The sequence below is a fragment of the Morone saxatilis genome, unplaced genomic scaffold (genome assembly GCF_004916995.1).
Source record: "Morone saxatilis isolate NCDOM2014 unplaced genomic scaffold, NCSU_SB_2.0 Contig1, whole genome shotgun sequence".
NCBI classification, from domain to species: domain Eukaryota; kingdom Metazoa; phylum Chordata; class Actinopteri; family Moronidae; genus Morone; species Morone saxatilis.
Window position 1 is genome coordinate 4,786,563 of NW_023339651.1, and position 20,537 is coordinate 4,807,099.

The 20,537-nt window shown below is 42.3% G+C and overlaps 1 protein-coding gene across 1 annotated transcript in view; it reads right to left on the reverse strand.

Annotated features, from left to right (window-relative positions):
- The window catches only part of si:ch211-216b21.2 (heparan sulfate glucosamine 3-O-sulfotransferase 3A1), a 28,687-nt gene extending 8,644 nt beyond the window's left edge, over positions 1-20,043 (reverse strand). The window contains 1 exon segment of the mRNA XM_035659079.1: positions 19,214-20,043. Coding sequence (XP_035514972.1) covers positions 19,214-19,782 — 569 coding nt within the window. The 5' untranslated portion in view covers positions 19,783-20,043.
- Between the last annotated feature and the right edge of the window lie 494 nt (positions 20,044-20,537).

Below are 20,537 nucleotides of genomic sequence, written 5' to 3' on the forward strand. Positions count from 1 at the left end.
TACTTTGATAGCGATACAGAGCTTTGATTGAACTATGAACATACGTATGTGGCTAGAAATAGTTATATTTTACACCTCTGCTTTGGGCCATTTACACCTGGATTTACATGTACAAAGGTGCTATTACATTGATCACACACACATTTTAATAGGAGGTGTAAAATGCGGTGAGAGTAAGCCAAGTTGTGTGTCTGAATTAGCTAAGATGCGAAACTGATTCTCATTATTGCCTGGAGAGTCTGAAAAACCCACACAAACTGAAAGCAAGCCAGCAGAGATGAGGCTATACTTTGCATCGAGTGATTAATGTTCCATTAAACCAAATTACTATAAGACCTAACCACTAAATATAACCCAAACCATAGCTCTGTATTCTATCTAATGTTATCACATGGGGTGTGTGAAGTGGATTCTCAGACACAGCGCTCACATTACTTTTTCATATTTCTCTGACCCACTTGTTCAGAGTTACATGGAGTTTGAGACAGAGCATGTGGAGATGACACTTCAGTGGGATCGGCTTTGGTAACAGCTCAGTGCTATTTTTCTTTCTGCCAAGTCAGTTTTTAGGGTCTCAACAGCTTGTGGAAGATAAGACACTTAAACTTGGGTTTAATACCAAAGCTCATTTTTAAGGTATTGTGTTTCTTGAACGTTCTCTTATATACTGGAGGTGGCTTCATTAGGGAATTTCAAGTGGTCTTTCTATAGCTGTCCTTATCCTTTCTCTAGTTTCTAGTACTGAAATAATCTGGGGGGAGGGGGTGGGGGGGGAGTCACAGAGACTCAAACGGAAACCATTTCAATGGGTATTTAAATTCTACATTTAAACTTGATTTGAATACAAAAACTAAAAAAGCCCTGTGTCAAATGCATGAGAGCAAAATTAAATGTGAATTTGTTCAGAGCCAAATGGAAGGCTTTGAGGGGACTGCTCTGCGATAATTACCCATGACAAAAGGCTAAGGCTTTTGTCTTTGGGACCATTACCATGGTGATTTTCAAGCTGCTGAAACATTCAATATAAACATTTCAGTCTGCTGATTATGCCACATAGACTGTCGCTAAAAGAATATCTCATATGAGCCACATTTCTGCTGGCACAGATCCCGCCTGTGTGCCGCCACCGCCGCTGCTGCTCTTGTTGTCGAGAGAAGAAGCCACTCAAATATTAGAGCTCGGGGGAAAGGAAAAAGACATAAAAGCTTGTGATTTAAAAATATAAAAGCCAAAGTGTGATAAGCCCAGTTTCAGATCCTTCTACAAACACAAAATGATGGGCTGGCAAAAAGACAATCCCTTCCGCCTTCTCTCTTTGTACACGGAGAGACACTGGAACTATAGCATTCCTGAAGATTCAGCTCAGTGTGGGGATATCGATTTCACTAGCAAACACTTAAACCATTTGACATTTTCTCTTTTTATTGGGGTGAAAACTCCCAGATGCTCAGCTTATTGTGTATGTTGGTGTACTACACTTTTATTTTCTCAAAGATTTTTTGGGATCTTCAATCAACAAACAGCTCCACGAGGACTTGATGGTGTTTTCTAGAGGTTCTTCTCTATCTCCCTCTGTTATTTCTGAGAAAGAGAAAGCTGTCTGCTCTGCCATATTCCTCTATGATTTAATGTGTATTCCGGGAGGCGGCTTATTAAACACAGTCTTGTAAAATCAGAGATGAAGCTTTCGTTGTAGTTATCAGTGCAAGGAAACAAGAGCAGATTCAAGAAGGCGCTCAAAAAGCATTTGGTCATTAAACTCTTGGGAACGTTCTTACTAAGCAGTAGTGAGTTAAAACATATAGCAACAGCTAGGAAATGCATCCAGTGCACCTATACAATACAGTATTAATCATGCAGCAACATGCATGCCTGTTATCATCTTCAGTTAACGCCCTTATCATTATTTTTGACACTGTAGCATATTTCCTTATCAGGCTTCGCTCCATTTACGTAACCTGCTATTACCATCCCGCGACAGTGGGGTAAATAATAAATTACAGCTTATTTTAAACTCAACAATCAACAATTCTGAGCCACTTTTAATCCTGAACAGTTTTTGCCTGCATCTGTTTTCCATTACACTGTAAGAGGTGTAGCAGTAGGACTTGCTGTGGCTTGTGTTAAATGTATGTATGATGATGTAAATCTTTGAAAGTCACATCACAGTCAGTCACAAAAAATTCTGGGTCAGTAATGAACTAAGACTGTATCACAATGGTTCCTGCAAAAGTTACTCAAACCGGAGGAAATACTGCATTTCTTGTGGACTATTTTCAGCTGGGGATTAATACCCATTGGTTGTGCCAGTGTGTGTTTATGGCAGCAGGGCAGTGTACGTGGGATTGATTCCAGATAGGCTACAGTCCCTGTGTGCAACAGTGGAGGCCTATAGCACAGAGGAATAAGCTATAAAGGCTATAGCTACATAGACAATATTTTTTTAGTAGAATCAATTCATTGATGGTTTTGGTCTTTTCGTGGAATTTGAGGACAGTAAGAAAAGTACAAAATATTTTCTGCCTTAAATTTATTTGGGGATTTGGGGAGAAAAGTAAGGACCTGAGGAAGGAACGAATGAGGAGGAGAGCTGGGTGTGGTGGCATGACTGTAACGTGTGTGTGTGTGTGTGTGTGTGTGTGTGTGTGCGGTTGCTGCTACATTATACATTAGACTATGTTTATCACAAGCAGAGATGAGGTCATGTGCATCCTCAAAACCTAATGTCTGCATTAATCCTAAACAAGAATTCTCATACCCACAGCGCAGGTAAGCATACCAACGCACTGATAATACTACAGTGACACAACTGCACTCAAACTCATACTGTACTGTACTACACACACATTTAAAGTAAGAACTTGACAGGTTGAAAGCCCAAGTCTGAGTCTTCTGGCACACTTCTGAGAGCTCTGACTGTAAACCGCCTGGGATTTTTTAAAATAGAACAACTTCTGAAAAGGAGTCATTGTCCTGTTCAAATGCAAGCATATAGAGCAGCCAGAATTAGTCAGGTAGTATCTGAGCCAACAGAGCTGGAGTTGACAGGCTGGCAGATATTCGCACTGTGAACTCATTGTACATTGTATATCATTGTGTTTTACTCTCAGGACACTGTGGGCTACCTCACAGCAGAGAACCATCATGCTGAATTGCATTACAGTTTTTACTTTGTCTCAGGACCTATAGGCAGCAGGCAGTAAAACCTCATTACCATATGAAATCTGATAGTTGTAACATAACGAAAGCCACACATTTGACAGTTCATTTTAACCAGCTTTAGGAGCGCATGAAGTCAGGGGCAGAACAAAAAGTTAACAAGATAATAGCAATACAGTGCTGCACATATTCAATACATACAAAGCTCAAGGCCCTGCTTTAAAGGGGGGGAGCAAGGAAAGCATACACAGTGTGAGATATTGGGAGGGGGGAGAGCAGAGAAGACTGGGGGATAAGAGTCAAGCGTCAGGCGGACAGCAGTAAAAGTGATTACACTGTCTCCGTGCTCTCTTCCTCTCTGTCTACTGCCTTTTCCTATTTCATTTTCTCCCTCCTCCTTCCTCCCTCCCTCCATCCTTCTACTCCCAGGCTCAGAATACAAAGCGCCTGGCACCATCGCATCGCTTTCCTCATCTTGGTGCCAAGCCACAGCAGAGCACACCAGCGAGCTCGCGCCCTCCGCGCCGTCCCGCCACCACAGGAGGAGCAGAGAGGGGCAGAGATTAGCATGTATGAATGCTCCCTCTTATCGCTTCTTTTGACATAAACTCATTACAAACAGGCTCGCTCAATCTCTCTCTGTTTTCTCTTCCTAGATTGTTGCGCCAGAGAGATACAGACAGAGGAAGGTGAAGATTATGTTCCTTTAATCACATCTAGGAGCTTTAAATATTTCATAGGATTTCTTTTTTTTTTTTTTTTTGCTTCCCCTTAAACATCCTGGAGAAATAATAATGAGCTTGGTAATAACAAGTTACCAAGATGATTTATGCTCACCGAGGATAAGAAAGAATGAATGCAGTTCGGGAAGGCTGGCAGGGAGGAGCTGGGGTTAAAGACATGGTCGAATGGGTGATTTCCATTTTGCGTCCCTTGCATTATCCATTACATAAATAGCCCGGAGGAAAATGGAACTTCGTGTAGTTCATTTCTGTTGAGGCAGCAGTGCTGTGCATAACGAACAGGTGATGCTGAGGTGTGTGACATCGCCATGCTATCAGCACCAGTTGCACAAGCTCATGCCGATTGTAAGCGGTGCCTGTGAGGTGGGGCAGGATGNNAATGACCCACTGCAGGATGTCACAGGGGCTAAAACGACACAGAAATGGCTCAAGCGGAGCCAGCGGTTGCCTGGGGCTGGGCTGTGACCCAGAATTCAACAGACCCCCAGTGAGAAACCAGGAGGCCCCATCACGGCTGAGCTGAACTGGCTGCGCAACAGGAAAACACCTCCTCTTCCTCCCCAGACTGCAGAGAGGTAACCCCATCTGGGAAGCTGTACTGAGGGCGCAAGATAATATGAAGTGTAACGGAGAACTGCGGCGTCTGAGGAGCCGCTGACAACGTGCTAATGTTTTAGCCTGTCAGCTCTCTGTGAGCAAAGACGGATGGTTTTAGAAATAGAATGTAATTACAGGGCAGAACCTCATTGTCGGGGTTAGGACAATGCGTATAGTGTAGTGGAGGTTTCTTTTTTTTTCTCCCAGCTAAAAAAGGCACTCTGGAGCTGGAAAGTGAGCTTGAGACAAAACTGACACAAACCACCAACACAAATGATGAGTTTTGTTTGAATAATTTGGGACATCAGATTTGGTTCATTCATATTTAATTACTATCTTTTGTATTTTTAATTTTGTTTGGGGGCATTTCTTAGTTTGTCCTTTGTCCTGGTAACACACAGTGGGGGTGAGTAATGAGAGGGTCTGCCCATGCAGGTACCCAGACTAACCATTAAGAGCTGCTGGTGCAGCAGCAAGGTTTCGATCCCTCACTGGCTTCCCAACCGTCAACTCCTTCTCCAATCTTCTTTATTTTGATATTATGGTGTTTAACTATGCAACAATTCACTATTATGGTTTGACTCAACTCGAAAGGGCATCACATAAAACAAAGAAAAGCTGCTAATTCTCAATCGCTAAAACACTATTTTGTTGAACACATAAAGAGTTTGGTGTCATATGTAGAATAACGTTCTTTGAACTTCAGTGTGATTATTTAATATGTGATGCATACATTAGCCATATCTTGATGCATACTGACATCAGAAAATATCCTCATTAATACCGTGACCATATTTCTCAGCTGTAATCACAAAGAGAGATAGAAACCCTGACAAATGGTAATGGTTTTAAGCCAGATATTTTGCCTGCTGCTCTGGGTATAAAGATGAATTTGTTATTTTGAACCGATGCCTCAATTTAATACTTTACCTCCAGTTTTCTAATTCTTAAGCCTTAGAGCTGAGCTAGACAACTGCCTGAAAGGCTCTTGCACTTGAACAGCGATAGACTCAGAGTTATCTCCATGAGGGATGTTGCACTTCATTCTTTTACGAGCAGGTCTGTGGTGTATTTATGTACGGCATTATAGAGGCACGGCCCATGCAGCTGTTTGCCCGTATCAATCCGATAACCAATGTTCTAATTCTCGCCAAAGCCCGTCTGATTACTAAGCCAGCACCATAACTTGATCTCATGTGAGCAGGTGATTGCGTGTAGGCCGTTCCCCTGCATGTTGCTACGGAGATGGTAAATGAGGTGTTCAAGAGGGAGGGGACACAGGCTTGATGATTCATGTTATCAATCAGAGGGATATTTTTCGATATTTCACGTTGATGTAATCGTCCTAAAAACACATTAACATTGAGGGAGTACTCCGCAGAGAGATAATGGCTGGATATTTGCGCTGTTATTGAGTCAAACTCTACCAGGCTTGAATGACGAATGTGGCTTACATGCAGAGAGAGGCTGTGGCATGAATAAATACGGTCCGTCCAAATCACAATTAGAAAATAAATAAATAGGGTGTAAAGACAATGATGAGGAGGGGCTGGGTGTGCACGATCATTCAAGAGAACACATTTATGGAGAAAAGAAGCAAACCAAAACGGAATGCATATTAGTGCCATTCATATTCATGACAGTTGTATGGAGGTCATTATGAAGCACTTTCAATCACATTTGCATTTACATTACGAGGCCTGTAATGCTATAACCTATAAACCTATAGAATATAGAATCAATTGCAGTGTAGCAAAAGTATAATGTGTTGCAAACAACTAGCAGCAGTAGTAGTAGTTAATACAGTACTTTATGAGAATACTTGCTCCAGTAAATACCTGTGTCCGTGTGTAAACAAATACATTTATAGTGTGTGTATGTTTGGCTGTGAAAGTGTGTTATATGTTGAGTGCAAACATCTGTTTGTAATGGTATGTCTTTTTGAGTGTGTCTGTCTGCATGTGCGTGTTCAGTCATTCACCTAGAGACTCAAAAGAGCTCCTCTAAAGGGACGTTTTTTTCTATAATGTGCATCCAACGGTTCATCGGGGAGAGCTAGAAATGCGTACTGGCACTCGATTTCTAGAGGTAAAAGCTTTGTGGGTGAGGGGGAAATCCCTCCTGCTGGATTTACGCCTTGCCAGAGCCGACCCTGTTTAAAAGCCAGTTGGATACAAGAAAGAGAGAAGAAACATAAGAGCAGAAACAGGGCGGTGAAAGAGAATATTCACTGCTGCTGTTGCTGCTGGGCCGAGTGGAAAATAATATGATGTAATAAATGGTATGTCAGAAACAGACTTGCCCACGACAGCCACTCTGTAGGTGCATGTGCACGTGAGTCTGTGCATGCGCATGCATACGTGCATTCCAGTGCGTGTGTGTGTGTGTGTGTGTGATAAGGCCTCTCCATTAGCGCTCCCATAACATTTGGTACAGCAAACAAAGCACAGCATCATCAGAGAGGACCACTACAACTCAGGCGATAGTGGGGTGAACCATTGACAATATGAGCCTAATTACACACAGTTGTCTCAGAGGGCCCATAAATCAATGCTTGTGGTGAATCCTAAACAACAAAATCAATAAAGTTGCGTCTCAATGGCCATAATGAGAATCTGGTTGAGGGCAAGGATGTTAAATCAGCCACAGACTGGCTCATTCCAGTGAGCTAAAGCTCAGTAAGGTGTGAAACGCATGTTAAATCACAGTATGATGATTAAAACAAAACAGGCCTTCTGACATTTGAATGTGTCATTTGAATAAGAGGCGTAATCAAAGTAAAACAGCACAACAGGATTCCATTGCTATTAATAATTATAATAATAATTAAAATATTTTTCTCATTTTCCCATTGTGATAGGGAGTGGTTATTAATGACTGTGGTACAAAGGCTGAGCCAAACAGAGTCAATGTGAAGAAAAGCGTGACTCCAAATGTGTAGGAACAACATGTAAACTGGTCGAGGCCCTGAACTCTCATTTGTGTTAATCAAACTTCTCTAAACTGTTTGTATAATGAAATTATGGCTGTCAGGGAGGCCTGGGGGACATCAATTAAGCAGATAAGCAAATGAAAATAAATCACTTTTTATCAAATGTGCGGCCGCCCGCCTGTGTGTCCGGTAAACACAGGAAAAACAGGAAGTGATTTTGTTCAGAGATTTGAGGGTCCATAAATCCCAGTGACAAGCAATCAGGATCAGCACTCTGTTTGTAGAGCCCTGGGAAACAGTGGGAGGACAGCAAAAACATTACTTCCTTTTCAGAAGGAAGGACGGAGGGCATAATCAGTTTTTGATTTTCAGTTCTAAGTAATGATCGTGTTATTTTTGGCACCTGACTTTGTTTATAGTCTTTTGTTTTAGTCCAATTTAGTAGTAATGTCACTATTAGCTTTGGTCTAATTATTCACAAAAATACAAGATAAGTATATAAGACCTTTTAGTCTTTTGTCCTCATAAGCATTCTGAAGCCACAGCTGTCGTATGTATCATGGTTACAGGTTGACTATTGCAATGTTGCCATAAAAAGGCAGCGTTTACCTGTTTATAACAGACTATAGTTCACATAAACACATAGTGTTTGGTATTGCATCTACCTGTGCTGTCCAGTGCAGAGCATCATGATCATTCAGTTTTAGCAAACATCTAGAGGAACATTTAAATGGTTGACCTACATAACTCTTGCATTCATTAAACATGAAGTTGTCACCACACCCACGGCCCTTAATGTTACTTAATGCTGGCCTGCATTGTTTTTCATGGTCAGCCGGTTTGTCGCTGCTTCTTGTTTCATTTTCAGTTTTCAAAAAGGTTGTCAGCTCATAATTTTCATCGTAGTTTTCTTTGACCAAAAGAACACTGTAATGATCCTAAAAATAAAAGCCTTAACTGAGGTTCAACAAACAGTCAAGGAAATGGGTCCCTACACGATAAATGTATTACTGCTGGTATTACTATGTTGGAAAAGGAAAAAGGAAAAAGATCAAAAAGCACTACATGAATCTGCTGGAATTTGGAGGTCAAATATATATCAAATAATAATATCAAATAGGGGGACTGTGGGCTGTGCGAGTGCCACATGGGAGAGCCACAGTGAGGCAAGGCAGTGCCGTTAATGGATCTGATCACAGCTTCCTGGTGAATAATGCAGCCCTGCTAATTGGCTGCATTAATAATTGATGGGGGCGTGTTTGAGGAGGCGGTGGCTGGAGCTGCAGTGGATGAAGAACATACGAGCGTCTAGTTAGAGAGGACTTTGAATGCTATATCTTGTACATCTGTCTATGCCGGTCGTATCATCAACCGGCTTCCTCCTCCTATTGATGATACGACTGTAGGGGAGGATGTGACCGTGTGAGACGAAGATGTCAGAATAAACAATCGCCCTGACAACATAATGACATAATGAGCCCCGGCCCCACCACATGTTTGACGGTTAAAATGACTTGGGCTCATGTCAAGTCCCACAGGCTTCACCATGTTGTTACACCCTCCGTCCAAACTGACCGTAGCTGACCCAGAACTAGCCAGCTGCGTAAATAAAAATGACTGCAATAATGCAGAAATGAAACATAAGGTATTGATATGACGGGGCCGTTAGCTTGGTGATCCAGCTCAAACTCGGTGACAGGAACTAATGTTGTTCAGACGGGGGGCAGGACACGAGTTGATGAGGAGAAATAAGTGTGGCAAAAGAATGGGACATAGGAGGGTAAGAAAAATAGATTTAACTGTAAACTTGATTTATCTGCTGTTCTCGAGGTTTCCAGTTTCAGGAGGATGCATAAAACCAGCCCATAAAGAAGTCTTGTCTTCCTGTCTCTTCGGGTCAACACCTTCAACCACTGTTGTGCTCCTACAGGAAACAATAGGATCAATATCTCAGGGTGTGTCCAAAGGATTTCTGACAATCCAAAATCATTTGTTATAGAGTTCAATAGGTACCAGACACAAAAGAATAGAAAAACAATGACCCTGGCCGATTACTGAAGCCAATAAAGACTACACCTGTGTTTGTTTGATGAAAAGCAGTGCAGAAAGGCACCAAGTGAAGCGGAGCTTTTGGAAATGTGGCTTTTGGCTCTGATTTCAAGCACAAAGATATGTGCCCTAAAGAAGCAAGCTTTAGCCTTAAACCTAGACATCTTGCGCTTATTTAAATTAGATGAATTAGAGAGTTAGATGAGAATATGCCACTTTCATGTCTGTATGTTAAATATGAAGCTACAACCAGGAGGCCGTTAGCCTAGCTTAGCTTTAAGACAGGAAACAGCCACCCTGGCTCTGTCCAAAGGTAACAATATCTGCCAACCAACACCTCCAAAGCTCACTAATTCACACATATCTTGTTTGTGTAATCCGTTCAAAAACTAATGGACTAAGACACTTTTGTATTTGTGCAGATTAACCAGATGAGATTAAATGTGTTAATTAGAGAGCTTTAGAGGTGCTGGTAGGCAGATTTTCTTACCTTTGGATGGAGCCAGGCTAGCTGTTTCCCTCTGTTTTCAGTCTTTATGCAAAGCTTAGATAACCAGCTGCTGGCTGTGGCTTCATATTTAACAGACAGATTAAGAGTGTAACAGTGGTATGGATCTTCTCGTCTAATTTTTGCCAAGAAAGGGAATGATCATATTTTTTTAAAAATGAAGGAACTATTGCTATGAATTGACATTATATGCATATATTACATACGTTTATTGCAAGTATGTGTCTTTTCAACAGCAGTGGAAAGCTTCTCCAAGATTTCGCATCCGTAATTTCCTTGCCGTGATTCATTTCTCACTTCCCTCACACTGGTCCATAACAGAAGAAAATCTGTTCCCTGCTCCTCTCATTAACATGCAAATCCTCATCTTTAGGAGAAAGGATAATAGTGAAAAAAGGAAGCCCCTTTTGTGAAACTCCAGAGCACTGAGGATGTTCCTTCCTAGTTCTATTAGCTGGACATGTTCCTTTGACAGCAATCTCCCTCCTGTCTAATGTACAGTCAGACCTAGTTACAGTAGCAATTACTAGTGTTCAGGTTAAGATTAATTGAATTACTGGGTGGCTTCCTTGCACTCCCATGTGGGCATATCAATCACAGCCTGTACGCTACACAGACCCTTTATCACCCTCTTCCATCTTTATGTAAAAAGACGCGGGCTGCGCTGTTGCGCTCCATCTATCAATAAACGGGTCTGGGGTGGCAAACTCATTTTCTAACACATTCCTCTCCTTAATCAAGCAGCCTGGCATTCGTGGGTAGTTAGTAAAATATGCCCATCTTTTCTCCAAATGAATAAAATGTTAGAGAAAATTAAAAATAGAGCAGCTGGGATTGTAACGACTCTTGTTTGACTTGACTGATGAATGAGAAATATGAAAAGAGGGTAAATCTGCTCTCTGAATGAGTTCATAAAATATTTGCGATACATTTTAATTGAATATTTGTGAAGCGAAATCCTGCTATAGAGTGTTGTGAATGGCTCTTTTGTGCGACGCAACCTTTCACATCTAAAATACAATAGACTTTATGTACAGTAAAGTATTTGTTTGAACAGCTGGATTTCTACTTTAGGAACCAGGTAAAACCGCACGTGCAATGGATCTGCAGTGCTTCTGTTTGAATAAAATAGCTCTCAGGGCAGATTAAATGCCAGTCTGTCATTCACTCTCCATTCACCACCTCCATTATTAGCTATTTTAAAAATTGTGCAGGATTTCTGGTCATGGTCTATAGTACTGCCAAACCCTAATCTTCAGCATGTTTTATTCCCCTCATCACTACCCTGCGACTCTTTGTTCGTCATCTAGCAGGAATATACAGAATACACTGGATGTAGAAGTGCTGAAAGCTCGGAAATAACATCTGAAGGAAATAATGTGTTGGCCTCTTTGTTGGCCGTGCCAAAAAAATGCCAATCCCTCTTTTCAGATGGACTCCAAGAGCCACACACAAACACACAGTTGGGCCCCAAGCTTAGCTACAGTATAATTCTGTGTTTTGCATGGAGACAGAGGTTGGGCAGTCAAAAAGAGGTTGTGCCTGAGGTGCCGTCTGGCATAGCCTCTGCCCATGTCTGTAGTTCGGACTCTGCCAAGGCGACTGGCACTGGCCATGCCCCGATGGAGCAAGGATGTTTGGTGCCATCCTATCACCACACAAGCAGCTGCAGATAGTAAACATGGCAAGGGTGTCAGAGTCCATGCCTTGAAGCACAGAGGCAGAGAGGCCGGGAAGCCTGAAAAAGACCCTTGAAAAGAGTGAAACACTTTCCTTGCTGAGTGAACGGAAGTAAAGGGCTGGAAAGATGAACCCCCAACTTCCTTGAGTAGTAAACACTTAAATGTTTTTTGAAATTACAGGGAATTGAAATACAAGACGGAGATGTGTGCCAGAAGAAAAAATGAATATGTGGCAAAAGTATTTTAAAGAAAACACTACGGTTAAAGCGGAAAATGAAGGACCCAAGAGGAGAGGGCTTCCTTCTTTTTATTGGTTCCCAGGCTTTCCATAGCTCTGGTTCTCCCTCTCCTCTCCGTCTCTGTCTTTTTCTCTCTGGTGGAAAATATGGACGGCTCCCTGTCCTGTGATAAAGCTGTTGCCTGCAAGATGGGAAAGAGAGATCCATCACGCTGAGGCGTTGGTTTACCCTGCCAATCCGCACCACTGAGGGCTGTAACGCGTACATGCTCCATCCATACATCATTTACCAAGCCCTTCTTTGCCCAAATAACATGGGTTTGGCTGCACGTTTCTGAAATCCTAAAGCACTCTGGCAAATCCTCTGAAAGTCTTGATATGCATGAATTCTGGAGGTTGTTTTGCGGTTTGTTTGGTTCGCTCTTACAATGTGAGCTGAAACAGTGTAGTCTAAAGCCCCTTGACCTTTCGGTGCCAAATGATAGGGTTACAGTCTTTCTTTGTTTGTGGAAGGATAACACTTAACTTCCTTCAACCTTGGACTGCCAAAAAGAAAAAAAAACTAAGACATAGAGTAACAGAAATATAGTACAGGAAGAAAATTGCAAACATGATTCTTTCCTTTTTTTTCATTTCAGTCATACTGCTTGTAGTGCCTGGAGGCAGAACTGTGATGTTCGAAAACATTACCTGGCAGGTTTCCATGGAGTTCTGGGAAAACAAACATCACTGACATTCACAGGCATTTTTTGAAAACTACTAAACTACTAAAGGGCTTCAGGTATATCACCTGAAAATAGAACACCGAGTGGCAGAGGTAAAACTAATGTCCTGAAAAGGTCAAAGAGCTCTACTTCAGAAACGATAAGACGATAGAAAGGATTATAGTCAGCTTTACTGAGTTATACACAGTCAAGAACAATAAAAAAGTGACCTTAAGTACTCCTTTTGAAATATAAATCCAAGAATAAATGCTTCATAATGTATGGGCTAATACCTCATAAAAAGGCCGACAGCTGCTAAGCTGAATGGGCCTGAGATACGACAGGGTCAAACAGGTTGCTGACTAGTGTACACAGCAACCCAAAAGTGAATAAACAACACAATCCTAGAAACAATGTAACCTGATCTTAATGTTACAGTACCATCTGCTGGCATTGTGAACTCTGAGGGTGGCACATTCTGTGGCAGTGACCCCCCCGACCGTGATCAATCACACTCCCTTTCTGCACATGTTCATCAAAGCTCCTGGAGTTCCTGATCCCTGAGGCCCGAAATATTTGTATGAAAGTAACCAGTTAGCCTCCTTCATCTTGCTGGGTCCCGAGAAGTCAACAAACAGCTCTTATTTTAGGTGTGTAAGGTGAACGCATCAGGTGTGCACGCCTGGTGGAGATCCAGGTGGTGTCTGTAGAGCACCCTGCACCTGCTGCCTGTCCTCACTCACCCATTGGGGGGCAGATTCCCAGGATGCCAGAGGGCAGCTGCTGACAGGCACTACTTTGGATAGTCCCCTTACTTCTATCTACCTCCCCTACATGGGGCCTCCAAGGGTCAGCTGCTGAGGGCATGCAGAGATGTCAGTGGGGGTGGCGGAGGTCAAGGAGTTGGCAAGGAGGGGGGACTACAGTCATGGGTGGGTTGCATGCCTTGAGCAGGAGGTGAGCGTCGTGGTTTTACAATTATACTCCCCGATAATCACTTTCACAATCCAAAGGCAGCTCAGAGCTCATGCTCAGGAGGTCTCTGGTGATCACGTTACGTCCGCTGTGTGTGTGTGTGCCCTCCACAACCCCAACCATGACCCCTCCACCCACCTCCGCCAGTCCTCTCCACTCCACCTGCCATCCGCAAACCTGTCCCTATGTTAGCACGTGTAGTTGGGCTCCTGAAACAACGCAATACATAATACATTCCGTAAAAAAAAGTCTGTTAAAATGCTTGTTTATATCACTTAGATATACAATTTCATTATAATTATATAACATGCACTTTGGTTAACTTTTGATGAAATTCTACCCTGTTCTTGTGAAGCACTGGCAACTTTTAGCCAAGTACACATTTAATGAGTACACAGATTTTGGGGCTACCCAGCCAAAGACGGTTTATTTTGGAAAGGACTTTATTTAAAGCTTGAAGGTAGACCTGCAGGTTTCATACACTGGGAATCTCCTCCTGTGTATAAAAACCTCTCCCTTCCATAATAAGTCCCATTCCAACATCCTGTTTCATGACTTAAGCATGTCAGAAAGTTACCATCTACAGACATTTCTTGGGAACTTTACACATTTTTCCCTTCTGCTTAGTATTTTTCCAACGTAGTGTAAATCAATCAGGGCATCAATTAGAGGAAATGGGCTAAATCTGTTTTAAAAATCTCGACTGTGCCTTGGAGAAATGCTAAAACAAATTGCTCCTTTCACTAAGGAGACCACGGAGATAGATTTTAAGGGTTTGCGCACGCAGACACATAACAAAAAATTATGTTCCTCATATTTTTTGGCTATTATGGTTACATAAATCCAGATAGGCGAAGTGAGATATTATAGATGGGGTATACAGCGTGCTGCAACGGGAGTGGGTGATGAAGACCAAACTATTTTCAACTCTATCGCTGTATTTAAAACCCTGAGGAACATGTCATTCCTTTATTCCTGGCCTGGTTACATCCAAGGGCAACAGCGAGCGCCAAGAGTACACTTGAGGTGCTTACAGTCTGCATGCTCACATAATATATATATATGGACACATAGTAGACACACATACACGGCACGGTCTTTGTTAAATACGGCCTCTTATTCCAGCCGGTGTGTGGTTTGATCAAGACAAAGTTGCACGTGTTAAATTCTAGAAATGTAGGTATATAGGACTCCCTACGTTAGAGGGACTGCTACAACACATTTACTTTACTTTCCTAAAAGACACACGACTGAAGAAGACTTTCTTCACTATTAACATCCAGCCTCTCCCATTTGGAGTTGTGTCATGCTTTCCACTGGTCCTCCAAACCAAACCTCTCTACGCTGAGAATGAAGCGAAATGTCAAGCAGCAGCAAACAAGGCCAGAGTTTAAACTCTGCCACCCAATTAATTGACACCCACTCTAAACACAGCCAACATATGAGAGACTTGGACGTCTGCCTCATTTCAAACGCTGGGAGTTCAACAGCTTTTCAGCGTCAGCGCTTGACAAATGGGACTTTATTTCGGTTTTTCTTTTCTGTCTTTTCTTTATAACACTCTGTCAAATCGTTTTTCTACATTAGCCTAATCTAGAAAAAAAAATGCTGATCACTAATGGAGAAAAAAAACAGACATTCGTGGAATTAAACACAAAAAGGGCACATGTTATCAGTCCACACATTTACATCTGGATCTTGATTTGTATTTGAATAACAGAAAAAAAATCTAGCTCTGTGTATATTCACATATGAAGCCGTCTGGCCACACAGACCACTGTACAGCACCGAAATACAGAGCAGATCAGCACTGCTGCTTTCTAACACAAATCCCCACTGGGTCACTGCTTTTATGATTAAGACCTGTTTTTTTATTACCATTACAGAACGTCCTTTCAAATAAGGCCAGTTTTATGAAGAGGGAAACCCCTAATTTAATGTGATTTTTCAGCTAGCTGAGCATACTCTTTTCATTTGCTTTCTCGTGCTTTTAAGTATTGCATACAAGAAGGAAAACACTTATGGAGAAGCTGAAGTGGATGCACTAACTCTGATCAGCCTTACACCAAAGATATGCTGGTACGTACTGTAAGCTGCCATACACCTTTTTATTTGCTGGATCTTTATTTGTGTAAAATGTAGACGACTGTAAGACACATGAAACTCCTGCTTGTATGTGTGTCTGCGTGTATACTTGCATACAAAAAGAAGCATGTGTGTTTTCCTGCACTAAATATGGTTGTGTTTGTTTGTATCTAGCTAAATATACGTGTGGCGGAGTTGGCGGCACATTGCCCCTGTGTTTAACGGGTCACACATGTTTTTATGAAGGCTAATTAACCCATTAAGGGATCTGGTGAAGGCTAATCCAACCGGTCTGCAGACATCAAACAGGAACTGTGGCTAGGTCTAGACAGGTGAAAGCTGGGCGTTCAGTAACCCAAGCAGGCCAAAAACATAATAGTGACTACTCTGTAGCATGGACCTCTGCTTTAGTTCACAGTGTTTGTGCTTGACCTCCTTGTTCTCTCTGAGTGTCCATTTCCACAACAAAAGCCTAACAGGTTGTATGTGATTATACGGATACACCGCTGAGAACTGTGTAGTGAAATGTAACACTGACTGACTGGGCGATTGGGCCGGGTGTTGGTTTCCTGTTCAACAAAAGGCCGGAATTTACTTTAAGTCTCCGGACCAAAAAAAACGTGGACGAAAACTCGAGAATGACATTTTATTCAGAAAGCTAAATTTAAATTTTTTTGTGGAAAGTACAACACCCCAAAAATAAATATATAAAGCCGTTACCAAGATTTGAATAAATGCAGATGGTGAGACAGAATTTTACCCAACTATGTGGAGGCTTTGGACACATAAAAGTGAAGTTAAAAGTTTAAAGCTACCAATGTTTCATGCTGTGACTGCCATGCTTTCAAAACAGCCACTTTTATCCGTTTCAATAAATTACAGATTTTTTTTTGCCTCGTAGGCTTTGGGTGTGTGACTGACTGACTTTTTAAGGCAGTTGATGGAAATTCCCGTAACAAGCCAGACGAGTATAACTGAGAAAGCTGGAAAAGGCGGCTGGAGACGTTGCCACGTCACACGGAGAGCTTAGAGGTGTTAAAAGTATGTTCCACACATTCCCATAGGGACAGAGACGAGTGATTCATGCTGAGGACACATATCGGCCTTGACAATAAACAAAGAGTCCCCTGAGACGGAAGCGTCACTGTTGCTAATGAAAGGAATCACATAATTCAAGCAAATTGGCCGCGGTGATTAGTCACAGAAAATCTGGTCTTGTTTTGCACAAACACCACTTCTTTTTTTATTTTAACCGACGATATTACGGACTATTTAACATGCACTGGACATGTGTGGAGCTGCTTCTTCGTATTTCCGAGTGTGTTTCTTCACACATTAGCTTTCAAACCGCCTCGTGTTCGATACGTTTCAAACATTCTTGCAGTGAAATCTTAAATCAGTACAGTAACTGTGGCTCCGAGGCAGCGAGATGCCGGAGATGAGGGGCCGGTTAGCTTTAGCATTGCTATCAGACTGATTTCCTGGTTGTCGACGAGCGCTTTTGAAGTGAACACCTCTATGTGACCTCAAGCCAACAACTCCAAATGAATGAGAGTCAATCAAAAGCTTCCACAAAACACAAAAACTATCAACGGGAAGACTCTCAGACGTTGTCGTGGAGAGCTGACAAGATGAACTCCTGCAGAGTGGGCCACGCTGTTGTAACAGTTATTTATTCCTCTTTTCAATTCAAGGGTCCTTCTGTTTTAAATGGACAACATTAAGGGGAACCGGCACTGAGGTCTGTCCTCGGAGGCACGGTCCAAATTCCAGAGAATCTTGGCAACTCCTCGGGATAGATGGGACCCTCATGGATATAAAACCCCACAATGGATGAATAGGTAAACAGAAGGGTGTGAAAGAGTGATGGCGAAAAGAGAATGTTCACTCTCAGAGAGGCACAAAGAGGGAGGTGTGTGAGTGGGAGATGGGAGAGAGCCAGAGTGTTTGGGGGAGGAGAGGGGGTGAGCAAAGAAGGGTCTGGAGGGAGTTGTTGGTGAGGGAGAGTAAAAGTTTGGTCTCCAGGCTTTTAGAGGGTGCTGTGTGTAGTGTTAACTCAATCAAAAGGTGAATTATACCTCCTGAGACACTCAGGTAACCTTTCATTATGGCCCTAATCCTTCTTAATAACAGAGCTGCAATGTCGGCAATGCCCCATTAGACAGAGAGCCACTGAGAGCGAGAGCCATTATTCCCCACAGGCCTGTGGAAATGTGAACACACAACACTCACTCACACACACCCGCAGTGACAGATGAAATCAATCACAACTTCGACTTGAGCGAGGGAAACGCAGCATATTCCTCCATAAGGAGATGGAGACACTGAAGGAGGGTAAATGAGAGTTTATGTGGGATCAGAGTCTAAAGTTTCACTTTTGTCAGGCAAGACTGAAAACTGACTCTATAAAAGCAAATTAAGATTTGGAATAAAAGATTGAGAAGACTGTTAACTAGTTTTACACCATCGAAGTTTACAAAAATACACACACACTGATTCCAGTTCAGTTTACTCTGGATACCATTAAACACTGTCGACAATCTAGACTGTTGGAATTTATATGCCATAAAATATTGTTTTTCAACTTTTATTACTCACGTTTTTTTTTTTTTTTAAGTCTTTAAAGTCGACACAAGTCTGGATAATTAAGAAAAGACGACCTGTTTTACTATCTAGATCAGAAGCTCCATTAAAACTTTCTGTAGCTTGCAAGAAAAAAGTGTTTTGCAGATTTGCAGCAGGCCAAAAAACTAATGCTAACTAACTAATGTTAATAATTAAAATATGAATTAGTGACAGCGAGTGTGATAAATGTCTTTAAGTTCAATGGAACAAAAAGGTTATAAAAACTTTAAGTTATGTAGCAAGTGAGTGTAGGCTATTAAAGGTGAAATTAACACATTTAAAAAAAAAAAAGTTTTAAAAAACTTTCCTAAAAAACAAGAAGATAGTTTTATAAGTAAAATGAATGCTCCAACAAAGAAAATGTAAATTGTTACAAATTTCAAATGCTGAGGATTTATCCCTGTCTTATTTCCCAGCCTAATCAAGCTGCAACCCCTGATCCCACTATGGCCCTAACTCAAGCAACTTAAAGGCAGTCAACCCTAAAATGTGCAACAAAATGAGCAGCCTGATAAGATCTAATGAAAGCAGGACTAATGTAGCGTAATAAATCAACAGGCTGTCCACAATGCTTCTTCATCCAGCAGCAATTAAGCTACTTCTATAACAGTTGAGATGTTAAATAAAGATTTATGGATGTAGACTAATCTTTATCAGTGATGTAGCAGCAGGCTAAATAAAAAGTTGGATAAACACAATCTATCATCAAGGCAATTGAATGACTAATAATAATATACAGAAGCTCAGCCTAGATTTTAACAGGGGACATTAATTATGTGTTCTAATATTATAGATCTTACCTCAGTTTGATCGTATGAATGCTGATTTAAAATTTAGCTCGGTCTAAAAAAAGTGTTTCATTATCAGTTTGGGAATGTTTTTCCTTCCATACATCATTCATTATAAAAACATTCACCTGTACCACTCCAGCCCGTTGTCATAGTTGCGGTCGAAGAAGTGCGGCTCCGCTCCCACGGCTCTGATGTCTGGATGAACCCGGAGAAACTCCAGCAGAGCCCGGGTCCCTCCTTTCTTCACCCCGATGATGAGAGCCTGGGGCAGCTTCTTGCTCCCCTCCCCGAGCGGACTGAGTTTACCTGCGAACCTCGGCGACACTTTCCTGGAAGCAACTAAATCCGGAGGCGGCAAGATGAGAGACTCCTCGGGCAGCTCCGAGACCTGTCCCGCGCGCTCATCCGCGAGGACCCGCGAGGAGGAGCGTCCGGCGGCCCCGTAGCCCATCAGCTCCGACCCGGCGGTCCATTCGTACACCAGTCTTTTAGTCCTCTGCGACCTCAAGTCCTCGAAAAGCCCCGCAGCCCGGTCGGAGGACGCTTTGACCGGTGAGGGTGAGGTGGTGCTGCAGCGGTCGGTGAGGCAGTGCAGGAGGAAGAGAGAGGTGAGGAGGGAGCACAGCATGACCGCCGCTTTCCTGAGGATGCCTCGGGACGGGGGGTCCAGTTTACTGATGCGGCTAAAAGCCATACCGGTCCCGTGGTGGTCGGTACAGCCATGCTAGGCACACATTATTGAGTCTTCTTGCCATTAAGAAACCGAGGAGTGAGTCTTCATCCACAGTGTGCTGTGGATAACACCTCTGTCTCCTCCAGAGGAAAAGTGCCGAATGATACCTGCGGCACACAGGTGGGAAACTGACCGAAAGCAGGCAGAACCACAGCCGACAGGTGCTTTTAGACAGTGTACAACAGTTTGTGCTGTCGGGTAATGAAGTCCCTTCTGTCCTCGCTCTGTGTAGGATGCCACCGCGAGCCCTGACGTACCAGCTGCACGTGTATAGAGTTGTAAACTTGTCTCGCACGTCAGGTTGCCTGACAGGCACCCCCCTGGCCAATGAGATGAAGAGAGGAGCAGCCAGGAGCCAATGATATTCCAGGTGGGAGGGGACAATGATACGCTGAACATCTTTGCCAAATTGGAGCTAGTTTCCATGTACAAAATAACAGCGGCGGAAAGTAACTAAGTACATTTCTGTGGCATTACTTTAATTGAATAGTAATATTTAATCTACTCCACTACATTTCAGAGAGAGAAATATTGTACTTTTTACTCTAACTACATTTATTTGACGGATATACTTACTTATTACATTTCAAATTAAAATGTTACATTAAAAAACAAACAAGCAAACAAAAACATATAAATGATTTACATTATTTAAGATTAAACCGGTGGAGCCTAACATTTCCAGTGTGGGACCCCTTTCAAAAAGCAGTGTCTAC